The sequence below is a fragment of the Zingiber officinale genome, chromosome 1B, assembly GCF_018446385.1.
Source record: "Zingiber officinale cultivar Zhangliang chromosome 1B, Zo_v1.1, whole genome shotgun sequence".
NCBI lineage: Eukaryota > Viridiplantae > Streptophyta > Magnoliopsida > Zingiberales > Zingiberaceae > Zingiber > Zingiber officinale.
Genome location: NC_055986.1, coordinates 126885997 through 126901575, shown reverse-complemented (window position 1 = coordinate 126901575; position 15579 = coordinate 126885997). Strand labels below are relative to the sequence as shown.

General features: G+C 38.2%; 3 protein-coding genes across 3 annotated transcripts; 1 reads left to right on the top strand and 2 right to left on the bottom strand.

Annotated features, from left to right (window-relative positions):
• Positions 1 to 6558: 6558 nt before the first annotated feature.
• On the bottom strand, positions 6559 to 7596 carry LOC121978095 (ethylene-responsive transcription factor ERF105-like). The gene has a single exon (XM_042530478.1). It carries the CDS (start codon positions 7474 to 7476, stop codon positions 6697 to 6699), a length of 780 nt encoding a protein of 259 aa, XP_042386412.1. The 5' UTR covers positions 7477 to 7596; the 3' UTR covers positions 6559 to 6696.
• Positions 7597 to 8810: 1214 nt separating this feature from the next.
• On the top strand, positions 8811 to 10877 carry LOC121978105 (membrane steroid-binding protein 1-like). Its single transcript, XM_042530489.1, has 2 exons — positions 8811 to 9193; positions 10353 to 10877. Exons 1-2 carry the CDS (start codon positions 8883 to 8885, stop codon positions 10732 to 10734), a joined length of 693 nt encoding a protein of 230 aa, XP_042386423.1. The 5' UTR covers positions 8811 to 8882; the 3' UTR covers positions 10735 to 10877.
• Positions 10878 to 11617: 740 nt separating this feature from the next.
• On the bottom strand, positions 11618 to 15466 carry LOC121978035 (monothiol glutaredoxin-S11-like). Its single transcript, XM_042530432.1, has 3 exons — positions 15209 to 15466; positions 14757 to 14831; positions 11618 to 13002 (listed from the first exon to the last, which is right to left on the bottom strand). Exons 1-3 carry the CDS (start codon positions 15389 to 15391, stop codon positions 11761 to 11763), a joined length of 1500 nt encoding a protein of 499 aa, XP_042386366.1. The 5' UTR covers positions 15392 to 15466; the 3' UTR covers positions 11618 to 11760.
• Between the last annotated feature and the right edge of the window lie 113 nt (positions 15467 to 15579).

Below are 15579 nucleotides of genomic sequence, written 5' to 3'. Positions count from 1 at the left end.
CGCTTTCTTCGCAGGTTATAAAAGGAGGGCTACTGCTGCGAGCCTCCACTCTTTTTTTTTTTCTTCTTCTTCCTTGGATTGAAGCTTCTGCTTCTGTGCTCTGAGGTTCTGAGCTTTGTTGAGCTCGCTTCCGAAGCTTCGCGTGAGCTTCTTCCTTCGGCTGGGATTGTGACTGAGCTGCTCTTCGGTCGACAGAGAAGGCAAGCGAGTGTTGCATTCATATTGTTGTTTGTATTTGCTTCTTGCTTTCCTTGTACTCCTTTCTTGTTGTTACAAGTATTGTGGCGAGGTTTCTCCACCCACAAGAAGCATTTATTAGCCGGTTCTCCGGGGACTCATCCACCGACGGATTGATAGGCTTCGTCCACCTTACGGACACGCCGAGGAGTAGGAGTTTATCTCCGAACCTCGTTACATCGGTTTGTTTGAGGTTTGTCTTCTTTCCCTTTCGTTTCTGTGTTTATTTTCCGCTGCGCTAACACGTTTTGTAGAAAGAAACGACGATTTGGGGTCGGCTATTCACACCCCCCTCTCTAGCCTCCGTACGAAGGATCCTAACAGGAATATGCCTCACCCAACCAGCCAACACCGTCCACCCATTGACCCTATTGACTTTGACCTCTATCGTGGCAGCAAGGTGGGACTCCTCATCATCACCGCATCACTTATAATTTTAGTTGTGTTGGACCCAAAATTGTAGATACATCAAATTCTCTCGACATTAACTATTGTAGCCCTGGATACTAGATATCATAGTAAGATTCGTACATGTTCTTAAAAAAGTCCATTTGTATATAAATGAAGTTTGTAAGCAATGCACGCCAAAAGCTGATACGTATAGAATTCTTCAACATGACAAGTACTTACAGAACTATGAAACTTAGAACTGTAAAATTTTGAGACTCCAAGGGAGTTATAATGCATATATTGAGCTTCTTGCAGATCTATAAATCTATAATCAGTAGGTGTCAATGATCATCTGAGTTATTTAATAGACAGAATATATATTTGATTGGCTTGTCATTGTCAATATTTGATGATAAACTAAGAGCCTCATATGACATCATTCCAAACAAATTTTGTGTAAATAGATAAACATTGTAAGAGGAATATATGGAGAAAAAAAACTTGACAGTAGCAATTGGTGTAATACTTATAATAAGACTACTAATACAAAATATAGATGACCAATATAGTATATCAAATGTTTGACTTCCTCTACATATGCATGCATTTATGTAATCGTCATCTGTAAATACGATCCAATTAAAAACAATCATGAAAGATTGCATATTAAATGTGAACATTTTGTTGGACTATATTGGTTTGTTGTAGCCCTACATAAATAAAAAATAAAACATGTTTATAAATTATGTTTTATAACTTAGAGCTATTGCTACAATTGCTATAATTGTAGCAGCTACGGAAATTACATGTGTTATAGCAACTTCTAATTATGCATGATTGAATTAATTCAACATTATAAAATATATGTTTGACAATACAATAAGAATCTAATTCTAATGTAATTTATCCTTATGTTCACAATACAATTATTAAAAAATTTCACATATCTTTGCATTACAATAAGTATGTAACTCAAGTATCACTTGACTCACTTTAGCGGGCTTAGTTATAATAATGCCTCTGCCACCACATCATCTTTATTTTTCTTAAAATATGACTTCGTTTTCTAAATAAATATATAAACAAAAATTTCCTCCCTGAGTAATTAAATGTCATATAGGAATAAAAGATAAAACAATTAGTCAATCTAAACTACACTTTCATAATTTTGGATTTCTATTTGACAAGCACATGCAAGAGTAGATGATGAAGATGCGATAGCTACTTCTGCAGGTGAGACAAGGGTTTCTTGAACTTTAACAGACTGCTCAATAATTTTCTCTCCTTTGGGTATCTTTGTCTCATGCTCATCTTAGAAATTTACTTTTTTATATCTCTTGGACACAGGTACTCTCTCAATTTATTTAGCAGGTGGGGGTGTGATTCTCTTTGTAGTAATCCTCTTTACCCTTGTTATTAGCCAATTATGATTAGACGTTACTGCCACTTTATCCTTGATAAACAAATAATTTTGAAAATATTTAATTTTTTTCTCTTATTCTACTATAATTTTGTCTTTTACAGATAAAATTCTATCCTTTTCTTCAATTATTTTATCCTTCGCAACAATTATAATTTCTAACTCACTGGCATTATTTTTAATTGCATCAGTTAACTTACTAATTTGGGTCTCTATCATAGCAATAAACTTGACCTTGGCCTCAACCAGAAACTTCAAATGAATATTTTCAAACTCCCTTGCTTAGCAAAATATACAAGACTCTTTCTCTTGAACACCTTCTGCAACATATTCATGAGTTTCTACTTATTGTTCAGGAAATTGCTTAAGAACTTGTTCAGGAAATTGCTTAGGAACTTTTTCTTTAAATCTCTTAACAATTTGTTGATATATATTCTCTATAACATCTTCCAGGAAATCATTTGAGAGTAGATGTGTCTCCAGATCCGATGGATTTGAATCAATAATTATTTAGCTTATAGGTCATTCTATAATTATAGACTTTATTATTTCCACATGAGAGACTGGTCACTTCCATCTGCATATTCTTGAAAGAGCATGCTATCTATAAGACTCCATTATTCTAACATGTTCACACATCCATACTTGTAATACAATAAGAATTGTTAAATATAAAATTTTATGCATAGCATATATGAATCTATCGTCAAATGTAAGAACTTACAGCGAGAATATGTATAAACCCTTTGAGCATGGCAGCTTGATTTCCCTCAAGACCCTACCCTCTGGGTTTGGCCTTTATGAAAGCATCACACCAATAACCTCTAACTATGAGCTCATATAATCATATACATCCTTGCACCAATTATATCTACCTAAATTTTCAAAATCATCTACATAATCAATTAGTGATTGTACTGATAATTTAAATATATTGTTAGTAATATTAAATAATACACAAATAAAGAAATATAATATTAAAAGTTGGCAAAAGAGAGTATCAGATTTGATAGATAATGGTTGTTTACTGAGGTTGATCATCTTGTTCTCTAGTTTCTTCTTTGAACACTCCACATCAGTGAAGTATTGAAGAAAGAGTGGGGTGGAGACTGCATTTAGCTGCAAATTAGCTTTGTCGCCTTGATCTAGAAGTCCTAGAATCAATGCAACATCTTTCCTTATGAAGCTAATCTCTTAATTTTTAAAAAAGATACATTTACCTTTAACGCCCCAATTATCAAACATATTTTGTATAAGATTTTAGATATTTACAATTTTAGGCATAACTAAGGCCCAAGTAAATGAGCTTCCATTTATCAACTCTATCCACCAATCATTTATTTCTACTGATGATATAAAAGTCTTGAATTGAGGGTAATTACTTTTCCATTACAATTTCTTACGATATGCTCGGGAAGCAAAAATTCTTTGGCTCGCCATTTAATTCTATCAAATAAATACATCAAATCTTACTAATAATCTTGATGATACATTATAAAATTTTCAACCATAATATGATACATTACAATGTCTAGTAGCTAATATAATGTAGTTAGTAGTTGCTACAACGTGGCTACTGATCACATTGTAGTAGAATGGTCAAGTAGCTACTACAACGTGACAATAAGTAGGGTTTAATCGTGTTGTAGCAGTTAATATGGTTTAAATACGTTGTAGCAGCTACTACTGAATAACTGCTAAAACATTACAACCTTTTAAAAAAAAATCCTATTCCCTGAAAGTATAACTTCAAAGCAAAGACCTATAATCAGTCAATATTATTCTATAGCTAGGAGAAAAATCAAAACCCTAAAAAATCTTAATAAATCGAAACTGTAAACAAAAGGAGAAGAATCAAAACACTAAACCCTAACAAAATACTTACGATAGAGGCGAAGCTTCAGAGGAGAAAACAAGATGTTACAATGAGGTTGATAGACGAAGACAGGGATCATGGAGAAAACCAGGTGTCGCAGTGAGCTACTTTTAAGGAGAATGGTTCAAAATGTTTGCTTACTCGATTTAGGGGTTATCACTTACCATCACGTTGGGAACCATGAGGGCAAAAGAGTAATTGCACCATGTGAACTGTAATACTGGATATAAATAATGACAACAAGACAAATTTAAATATATATTTTTCATAACTAATTTGTTCAAGAGTTAAAATATCGTAGAAGAGTTTAAACCAAAAGATCTATAAACATTACAACTTTAAATACCATATCTATTCTTCATCACTAATTTATAGAGAATCTAACTATTGCTTTATCTCTTCCAATACATATTTCACTTTTCTAATTTTTCTAGTCTCTGATAGTTTTCTCTTTAAGTTTGAACTTAATACTATATTTGAAGCTGCACACAAACTTTCTTTTCCTCACGATATAAAGGAGGTAGGTGCTAGATTTCTATCGAAGTGTGCTTCAAAATCTCTTTTTACGTCCTATTTACTCTTGAAGGACTGGTGTATAATGCCCTTAAATCCATTAACTTATCTAGATGCTTCTATCCATGTGTCATAAACACCCAACTGATGCTCAATAAAGACAACATATGATTTTCCCTATAATAAATAAATTATTTAGAATCACGTATAAACAATATATTAGGATTAGATGGAATTATAACTTAAAATGGAATGGCTTGCCGTCAAATGAAATGTGGGAAATGATGTTTAACAAGTTTGCTACAAAAATTATCTAACCAAAAAAATAATAAAATTTATCAAAATAGATTATTTACATGGTAAGAAAAGATTATTTGGCTTTGTACCGCAGGTAGTTACACGTTGTAATTAATACTAGATAGAAACATGACAACAAGATAAATTTAAAAGTCTATTCTTTATCACTAATTTATTCAAGAGTTAATACATCGTGGAAAAGTTTAAGTCAAAAGATCTATAAACACTACAACTTCAAATATCATATCTATTCTTCATCACTAATTTGCAAGATAGAAGGATCGGATCAAGGTATCAATTGACGTGTAGTATTTATTGGACAGTAGCTACTACAAGCTGTAACTACTGTCCAAGTAGTTGTTACAATGTGTAGTACTTACTCAAATAATAAAGATTGTTGTACTTATTTTCGATGTTTATTAATTGTTCATCTTTTCAGAATCCCCCCCCCCCTCTGTGTATAAGAAAGTCATACTATCAAGTATGAAGGAGTGGGAGGCGTAACGTCAACTTTGTTTGTGGTAGCAGTTTGGGGAGCTCCAGCCCGTTGGAGAAGAAACTTGTGGCGCCTTTGATTAACTTGCGACGGACAAGCGGAAGGGGAGTTGGCGACAGCGACAAAAGGTTTAGATTGAGTGCGTCTGAGTAAGGGAGCGACTGAGAGGGAAAATAGATTCGGAAAAGTGTTTTGAAGATTTTGAGCGAATGACAAGAGGAGAGAGAGAGATTACTAAAAAAAACTTGTGACTGAGAGGGATAATAGATTTAGGAAAGTGTTTTGAAGGTTTTCAACTCGTTCAAGAAAAAGCTTGCAACTATATTTTGTACTTAGCTTCTTTTGCTTTGCTTGTGGCGGACGAGTGGGAAGGGGTGTTTCTAACAAGAGCGAGAGCGATGAAAGACAATGAGGAAGGAAGAAATGAGAGCGAGGAAAATTTAGATTTGAAAAAGTCATAAAATAAAAGTTAAGTTTAATATTTTGAATGGAGGACGAAAGTGGAAAGAGAATAAATATATATACACCCTATTGAAAACTAAACTTGATCTTTAGTCCAGCAAAACTTATTTTTTTTAGATAGTTTATATAATATCTTTTATTGTCCGTGTCTATATTATATATATAAAGGAGATAAATTATATAATCAATTTCAACTTAGTGATTAGGAAGTGCGAAAAAAAATTTCTTGATGCATGTCCGTCAAAAAATGATTCATTAATTGGAGACGATATAACCGACTTAGTAATAAGAGGGTAGAATGTAACTGCAGATGGTAAACATAAAGCAAATTATTCTTTTGCCTTTAGAAATATCATTTTTTTTTTAAAAAAAAATAGAACTCAAAATAAGAGAGAGATGCCCATTATCCTTCTAAATAGAAATTCGACCGGCGGTCGAATATTGCTTACGCTCTCCAACCTGCCCATTGGTTGAACGCCATAAGCCGCACCACCCGAAGAGGAGAGAGGAACACGACAAAAAAACAGCTTTTGGGCCGATTAATATCTCGATCAAACGCGTAGGGCCCACGTTGCCGGCGTCCATCACCCGTCGCTGGAGAGACCGCTGAACTCGTGGGACCATATTGGGCGATCAGGACGGCAAGGCTTCCCCGGTTTTGTAGTTCGATCAGAGTGTCAGTTCACGTGCGGAAGCGGTGGCGGAGCAGTGGAGCTGACCGCGAAGTGGCCGGTCGAGTTTGATGGAGAAAGAGTCCAACCAAATGCCGTCCCTCAAAAGAGTCCAAGGATTCGTATTCGACCGTACCAACCAGGGACCCACTCTGCCACGACGATTGCATCAATTCCGAAATTTCTATCAGAGTAACATAAATTCACATTCATTTCATTTACGTGCTGCTTATAAAGAAACATTTATACTGTAAGTACAAGTTTTTTACTGGTTACATTATTTCTATAGCTACTTGATTTCCAGCTCAACATACATTTGATTTCAGCTTAGCTCTCAGTTCACGAGCAACTGCGAAAAGCCTAAGGATGGATGAGGAGATAACGGCGACAGAGGCGGCGCGTCATGTGTTGCCTTCTCGTCCTCCTCCTCCTCTCCCAATCCGAATTCGAAGCCGAGATCCCAATCCCACATCGTCGTTGACAGAGCCGGCACATCAATGACTTGGACCACGACAGGCGGCGGCTCCTTCTTGATCATTACCCTCCTCTTCGCTTCCTCGGACGCCGGCGCCGCTTCCCTCTTTCTTTTCTCTGGCGGGGTTGCTGGGTGGCTGCCGCCAGAGCACCCTATCTCGTTAGGGAAGTTGAGGATAGCCTTGCGGCCGCGTATCTTGAAAGCGGCGCGGTCGTAGGCCCGGGCGGCGTCGACCGCGGTGTCGTAGGTGCCGAGCCAGAGCCGCGAGCCCCGGCGGTTGGGGTCTCGAATCTCCGCGGCGAACTTCCCCCACGGTCGCTGCCGGACGCCCCGGTACTTCCGTCCGTCATCCAGCGGGAGCGGCCGCCTCTCCTGCCAGTCTAACGTGAGAGTGGCTGGAGGGAGCTCGACGCTGGCGTCGGGGAGGAGAGGGCGGCAGGAGGCGAAGCTGATCATGGGGACAGAAGGCTCGGGGAAGGCGCGGAGGAAATCAGTGGTATAGAAGGTCGGGGGAGCGGCAGGAAGCGGCGGTGGAAGGGCGAAGGATGGGGGCGTGGGTGGGAGGTCGGCGAGGAGATGGTGGCGGATGAGGTCGATGGCGGTAAAGTCGCCGTTGCCGCCATTAATGGATGAGGCCATTGCCGATCGATCGAGAACAGCAAATCAACGCGAGAATTAATGTTAAGCGAAGGCTTGCTGGCTGTAGTGCAGTGGGTGGAGGAGGGAGAGGACATCGTCCCCGTAGATTATATGGATTGAGAGAGTAAAATCAATACAAAAAAGGACTGAATTATTTAAGATGGAGAAAGAGACGGACCAACGGAAGATACACGTCCAACTAGTTAAATAGACGCGTAGAGTGAAGGTTGCTACACGTCAAAATTCTGATGGTTAGGTTTCCTGTGGTGGAGTGGAATGGGATGGGATTGACAGTGATTTGTTTTTCTTTTTAATATTTTTTTCTTTAATGTTTAGAGATATATAACTAACTGGGCGGATAAAGACTTAATTATTATTATAATATATATTTGTTAAATTCTATATATCTCACTTTTGGACTCACGTATTTGAGGTTTAGATAACCTTTTTGTGTTCATGACTTTAACTGAGCTGCAAAATGAGGTTAAAATTGATTCAAATAGGTATTGTGTAAGTCAATTGTATTCATGGGATGGGAGTGTTGAGTAAACGCTGAGACTTGGTTTGGACAAAAGATCGGTTGAAGCAATTAAGCTAAGTAAGGGTGGCTTTGACTTGCAATGTACCGTATCAGTCCCGGTTTATTTTATCTATCCCCAATTTGACCAGTGGCCACTCAAACAATCCCACGAAGGTATTTGCAAAATCGATCGTGACTGGGCTGATTGATTGAGCGTCTGCTTGACTATAGTCGGGATTTTGCTATGGCCATGAAATCGTATTCGGGGCGGAGTCGTGAAATCGCCGTTGGACTGGGTCGCAAAATTACGATTGAATTGGCCACCGAATTGATATAGCTTGATATATTATTATTCACTACACTTGGATGGGGAGATAGCAATCTAAGACCTAAAAATTAGATTGGGCAAGAAATAACACGAGCAGACTTTTGTGACATAAAAGTTTGGTCATATATTTTTACCATTTTGTTGAATAATTTTTTGGGCAAACAATAATATTTAAATTCGGTTGGTACCGTTCATGTCCATCGTGCCATATTAAAAAGCTCCAAGGTGAAGAGAAACATCTGCGTGTCTCGCCCGCTCGCGATGCGCGAGATTGATCGGATCGGATCGGATGCAAGAGCCATTTACAGAAGCAGTTTGTTCTCCAAGTTCGGCCGCCACGTGTAGATTTGGATTGCCGTTGATGATCCTTTGGCTGGACGAACGGTACATGTTGAATTCTAGGATCATGAGCGGATTGCTGGTTTTGTTCCGGAACTTTTTTTAATGCCACGAGGCGATGCTTCATTGGGTAGAAATTTTGCCCAGAAACGATAACCGTCCTGGTATGTTCGAGCAAGGGAGGGAGGCAGGGAGGGTGAGAGGGAATTAGGAGAATCCATGGCGGTGGCGGAAGCGTGGGAGACGCTGAAGCAGACGGTGGAGGCCTATACGGGTCTGTCGCCGGCTTCGTTTTTTACGGTTCTGGCTTTGGCAGCGGCGATATACTACACGATGGCGGGGTTCTTCGAGACCCAGCCGCTGGCCCCGCAGCAGCGCGAGCGCGAGGCGGTGGAACGAGAGCCCCTCCCGTCACCGGTGCAGCTCGGAGAGGTCTCGGAGGTGGAGCTCCTCGCCTACGACGGGTCCGACCGCAAGAAGCCGCTGCTTATGACCATCAAGGGTCAGATCTACGACGTTTCGCAGAGCAGGTAATTCTTCTTCCTTTCCCTTTGTTTGTTTTTGCTCGCAGCATCTGAAATGTCATGGCCTAAGTTATTCTGGTTCCGCTAGGGTTTCGGTGGAGTCATTTTCAACACTCTCAATGCTCAATTTTTCTTAGCAAGTGCGAGAAAGATTATATGATTTCATTCCTTTAAGAGAGTTCTCATGCCAGTGGTAAAACTAAGCCCTTCGATTTCGTTTCTGAGTTTGATAATTTTTCAAAAGATGTCATCTTTAGCATGGATTTTGGTCTGCTTAACACCTAAAGACAAATTTTGAGAATATATCTTATAAAACATGAATCACTGATTAAGTAAAGTGTTTTAATCAAATCGCATAACTTTGGATCCAAGATCAACAAGACCAACATGTGATAAATTGGTTTTCAATTGAGGTAAGGAAATTTTGACTTGGTGTGCAAGCTTTTGAGAATCTAGAGGCTCTGAGCGAAGAGATGTGGGATTATTGTGAAACTTGCTTACCTATTTGATTGGTCCTTGGTTAAAAAGCTTGCTTATCTAGAGGAAAAAGAAACAGATCAGAGGAGAAAGTATGTGGAATCATCCTATTTTTCTTCATGGTTCCTCCCAAAATGGGTGGAAAGACAAAGAAACTCCTCACATCAAATGGGAACCGCTCAGGAAACACTCTTGATCAATCATTGATGATTACATTTTATTTTTTTAAACTTGACTTTGATTGAACTGCCCAATTTTTCTGTTGCTGTTTGATTCTAATAACATTGGTAGACAGTGGGAATCTCCTTTGTCAAACATATATTTTGGCGGATTGTATGACTATATGTTGTGTTTCTTTTAAAGCTAAATTGGACATTTTGTTTGCTTTGTTCCAAAGCATTGACATCTTGTACTACCTGGGAGAATTTTGTTACCTATTACCATTTGAAGATGAAACAAAAACAAATGCCTCAAACAGCATTTTTTTCACTTTCTACTTGCAACTAAGGAGGGGCTTGGAAAACCCCTGTTGGTTGATTTCATTACGCTGTCAATAGTATTAGAGTGAAGTTGATTTTCTCTTAATTGAAATATTCATGATAATTTTTCTCTCTTGATGTTATATCTATTTTATAAAGACATAAATGTACTTATCTTTCACGCTTGCATTGCCATATTGTTTCCACAGGATGTTTTATGGACCAGGTGGTCCGTATGCATTGTTTGCCGGTAAAGACGCCAGTAGAGCGTTAGCAAAGATGTCATTTGAACTGCAGGATTTGACCGGCGATCTCTCCGGTCTCAGTCCCTTTGAGCTCGAGGCCCTCCGAGACTGGGAAAATAAGTTCATGAGCAAGTACACGAAGGTGGGCACGGTTAAGCAGACTGTACATGTGACGGTGACCGAGGGGTCAGATGCTGGTGCACCCAATGCGATAGAAAAAGCTACTCCGGCCACCGAGAATATAGAAGACAGTCGATCAGATGATGCAGCACAAACAAAGGATGTTAAAGCAGACCTTGTTGATGACTCGTCAGAGCCTAAAGCAGCAGAAGCTAATGAAAATTAGCCCTCCGTCAGGTGAGGGTCAAGAGGGCAAACTACTTATTATCTGTTCCTTGTGAGTAGTGAATTGGATATATTTCTCATTTCGGTAATTAGTGTCAGGCCCTTAGATTTAGGAATAACAAAGATCGGCAGGTTTTAAATTAAGATGGGATTTTCCATGATGTTGCTCGTAATTCACACCCATGGGTTATATGCCATAATTGCATACCAAATGAAGGTTTGCATCAATTATAATAAAATTAAAGTAGCGCCATGAAATACTAATGAATCTGATACAGACTTAAATTCTAGTCCGCAACAATTCTATTTTCTTTTAATTCTACGAAACGCCACAATGACCTATGTATTACCACCATCAGGTCAGATTTCGCAGACATCTTTGCTAAACTGGCATTTGTTAAACAGAATTATAATCAATCATAAAAAACTGATAAAACATGCTATTTTAATAATAATAAAAAAGGAGAAATTCAACTTTCGGATAATTGTAATCGGACAAACAAATCAATCGAGGATATTAATCTAGGCATTACGAAACAAGATTTGTCAAGCGAGATACACAGAATCGAGAGTATTTGTACATAGATCATGTAACATCAGTTTCAGCCCTGGGAGCATGGTTGAGTTAATTAATACAGAGTAAAATTGCTAGATAGGATAAGAATTCGAATCTCAATAAAATTGATGAAAAAAAAAACCCTCCTCTGTGCTGATCAACTACAGCTTCCCAATTTATCTCCTCATAAATGATCGTAGGACCAATCGTATGGGGCGTTGGGACGGCGGATTCCACTTTTTGCTATCATATAACATCAATTTCAGCTAAAACGTTCTTTAACTGAAAAGGTTAAACTAATGAGAATCATAAATCCATGAGCAAAATATAAAGAAAACTGAAGGTGAACTAGCAGCATATGGTATCAAGGGTAAAACAAACAACACAATGGTACGATACACATCAAGTGGATTGGAATTAGGACCACAAAGGGAAACATGATTAACTGTCACTACAACCATAACATTAACATCACTCTGAAAGAGTTGACTTGAGCTCCTCGCTGCTCTGCAATTCCATCACAATATCACATCCTCCAATCAATTCGCCCTTGTAGTAAAGCTGAGGATAGGTTGGCCAGTTAGAATAGGTCTTCAATCCCTGTCTCACTTCTTCATCAGAAAGGATATCAAAGGACCCAAAACTGATTCCTTCTTTCTGAAGGGCATTAACAACTTTTGAGCTGAAACCACAGCGCGGTGCATCAGGAGTTCCCTTCATGAAAAGCATCACTGGTGAGGACGTGATGATGTTTTTCAGCCTATCCTCAAGCGTAACCTTTGGAACCACTCCTTTTTCAGCTAAAACCCTCTTCAACTCCCCACTCTTTTGCATCTCCAACACAATATCAGATCCTCCAATCAGTTCGCCTCCTATATATAGTTGGGGATAGCTTGACCAATTAGAGAAAACTTTTAGACCCTGCCTCACTTCATCGTCAGATAAAATATCAAAGCTATCAAACGCAACCTTCTCTTGCTGAAGAATTTCAACAACCTTGTGACTGAATCCACACTTTGGTTCCTCTGGTTTCCCTTTCATGAATAATATCACAGGGCTTGAGTTTACAAGAGTTTGAAGCCGAGAAGCAACTTCGGCACTAAGGCCTGTGGATTCAGAAATGTCACCACTTTTTTCTGGTATAGGACTTTCTGAATTTTTTGCAATTTCGGTTTCTTTTGAAATGATAGGAATTCCATGGTCCTTGAACACATCTTTCAATTCACCACTTTCATGCATAGCAACTACAATATCACACCCGCCAAGAAGATCACTCTTGCAAAAGAGCTGAGGGAAAGTAGGCCAATTGGAAAACTTCTTCATTCCTTCACGTACCTCATTGTCCAAAAGAATGTCAAAACTTCTGAATTCAACTCCCTCATTCTTCAATATATTAACCACCTTTCGACTGAATCCACACTTAGGTTGCTCTGGACTTCCTTTCATGAATAAGAAAATAGGGTATGAGTCGACAAGCTGCTGTATACGCTTTCTCAGCTCATCACTGAGGCCAGAGTTCATTTCTTCAGTTTTGGAAGAGACACTTTGTGTTGCCATGTTTCTCACAACTTCCAGAACTGTAGGGCCAGCAGCGATCCCTAGACTTGCAGGTGAAGCAGATTCTACAGAGCTAGCAGGTCCAACAAGTTTTGCAACCTTGTTAGCTAAAACAGTTGGGTTTGCACCCTCAAGTGTATCAACACTTTTACCATCCTGAGGAAATGAAATAAAACTAAATATTAATATCCCAAAAATGGAAGCTAAAGAATAAATTTTTGTCCTAATCAATCAAATCATCCACTCGAATGTTATGGCATGATTAGTTTGTAAACCAAACAAATATCTCAAACTAACACCAAGCATTTAATGCCTTGCGTGAGATTTCACCTATAGCACGATACCCCCACAAAATGGAGTTTAAGTATTTTCTATGTCCACTTGTTACATGAAACAGAAATGACCCATACATAGATTAATAAAAATATAAAGACGCTCAAACTAAATGTCAACAGGATTAAAATATTAGTGATCATGTTGAATTATCTTCAAAAGATTTGATAGCTCGACTGAAATTGATGATGATCTTAAAAAGGGAATTTGAATGTGAAATTGAAGATGATCTTCAAAATAGAAATATGAACTGATTTTCAAATGAGTAAAATCTTCTTTCTTAACCTCAAATCAAAGAAATTGTAGGATTCTAAAGTTTGTGATTATGAATACACAAATGCAAACGGTCATTGAGAAAACAGATAGAAAGGTAGGTTTCCAATATCTGAGAAGGCAGATAGGAAGGAATGCTGATGAAATTTGATATTACTTTTGAAAGATCTGGTTTTACCTCTGGTATGTAATGCTCTATAATTCTACTTGATGAAGAAATGAAACTGGGAGAGAGAAAAACACTAATCAATCTTTTAAAGTTACAATTGACGGAGTGAGCGTCCAAGTCTACACTGAGAGTCTAAGATGGGAAAAAATTGTCAGGAGTAGATTAAGTTTTTGATAATTTTACGCAGAGAGATGAAGATGGTGTCAGGAGAAACAAAGAGTGAACAAAATTTAACCACTACACTGACAGGAAGTACATGTTGGACGAAACAAACTAACTAACAACATATTACACAATGTACAGAAGATAAGTGAATCATGAAAAAATTGATGTTTGAGAAGAAGCTTAGAGACATGGAACTAATTACAAGAGATAGGAGGGAAGCAGTACGCCTCAATCAATTTTTTAAATTCTCAACCAGAAGAGAGTAGGTAATAGCCAGGAGAAAGTGGTAAGATGAATGAAGAAATGGGAGGTTGTGTCCTCATATCAAAGTTATGACTCCTAAAAAATTGAAGATAACCTAATTCTACACTACAGTCTACATATATATAGGACTCAGGGACAACCAGACACCCAATCAGTAAATACCTCATGTGGACTTAAACCTACAACATAAGTAATTAAAACCCTCATTAACTCTAAAATGTAAAAAAATCTAATGAAGAAAACTTACTGCAATCTACTGAATATGAAAGCCTTCCAGCCTTTTAGAGTAAATTATAAATGAAAATAACTCAATGCCAGAATTATTTCTACCACTCAATAACGTTCAGTATTTTCACCAAGAATTGAGTCATAGCACTAACCAATTACCTGTTTGAAAAAGAAAAAAAAAAAAATTTGCCATGATACTTTTGAATATAAAGTAACGGTTAAATGAAATAACAATCTGAACATTATTGCCAGATTAGTGCCTTCCTGTACGATACTTTTATAGGTTAGATCTGACTAAAAATATTGTTATAATCTTTCCAACAGTATGCAAACTCTTATCCAACTAACCCCTACTACAGCAAATTTATTTCAAATTAAGGTACCATCAAAATATCTTTACAATAGTCAAGGTCACAATGTAGAAATCATCCATCTTTGTGCACCTTCAAAAACAAGAAATAGCTGGGAAAGAACTAACCTTGCAAAATATAAAATAAGGAACAGCTGAAACTGCATAAGTCTCAGAAATTTCTGGGTGCTCTTCAGCTTCAACCTACGAGGACACTATGCTTATAAGATCAAATAACAGTGGAAAAAAAATGCAAACATAAAGTTCCAAGGCAAACATTGAGATGCATGTGAACAAGAACAAAACATACCGAAACAAATGAAACAAAATAAATAAATAAAACAAGTATGCATTCTCATTGAAACTAATTAGATACTAAAAAACTCAAGTTGTTTGAATAAATTAAAAGTCTTTGGCTGTTAGAGGTCCCTCAAAATGATAACCCTTTTTCTTTCCCCTTTTCTCTTACTTCCTATCTCACGGTTACGCGAGCTCTATCAAACCCTAAGTCGTATCAGATGAAAGAAAGCTTCTTTCCCAGAAAACCGAAAGAGAAAACGGTAGAAAAGCAGGCTACCGACCCTAAGGAAGAGAGCATGAGGGAAGTCTGTGGCGAGATGGCTGAATACTTGATCCATCTGCTTCGATGCCTCGCACCAAAACGCCCAGAAGTGGACGACCACCGCCGTCGCCCCGAGGAGCGCTTCATCGAGCTCCGCCTTTGAGCCAACGTCCTTAACCACGCCGCCTCCGCCGCTACCCATCCCCCCTCTCTCTCTCTCTCCCTCCCCTGCGGACGGCGGACCTAAACCGATCGGAAATGGTAATAAAGTTGCAGGCTGTGGCTCAATTTTAAGATTCTTGTGGTATAAGCAGTCACAACCGTTATAATGATCTCGGAGGAACAATTAAATAAAACTTGACATAAAGTTTCCGTTATATCTATCATAAC

Bases quoted from the DNA above. Each gene is read 5' to 3' on its own strand.
- LOC121978095 (XM_042530478.1), bottom strand. From the start codon at position 7,476: ATGGCCTCATCCATTAATGGCGGCAACGGCGACTTTACCGCCATCGAC.
- LOC121978105 (XM_042530489.1), top strand. From the start codon at position 8,883: ATGGCGGTGGCGGAAGCGTGGGAGACGCTGAAGCAGACGGTGGAGGCC. The intron at 9,194-10,352 runs GTAATTCTTCTT...TTGTTTCCACAG, and splicing joins TACGACGTTTCGCAGAGCAG to GATGTTTTATGGACCAGGTG.
- LOC121978035 (XM_042530432.1), bottom strand. From the start codon at position 15,391: ATGGGTAGCGGCGGAGGCGGCGTGGTTAAGGACGTTGGCTCAAAGGCG. The intron at 14,832-15,208 runs GTCGGTAGCCTG...GTGTCCTCGTAG, and splicing joins CTCATGCTCTCTTCCTTAGG to GTTGAAGCTGAAGAGCACCC. The intron at 13,003-14,756 runs GTTAGTTCTTTC...TCATTTCCTCAG, and splicing joins CTTATTTTATATTTTGCAAG to GATGGTAAAAGTGTTGATAC.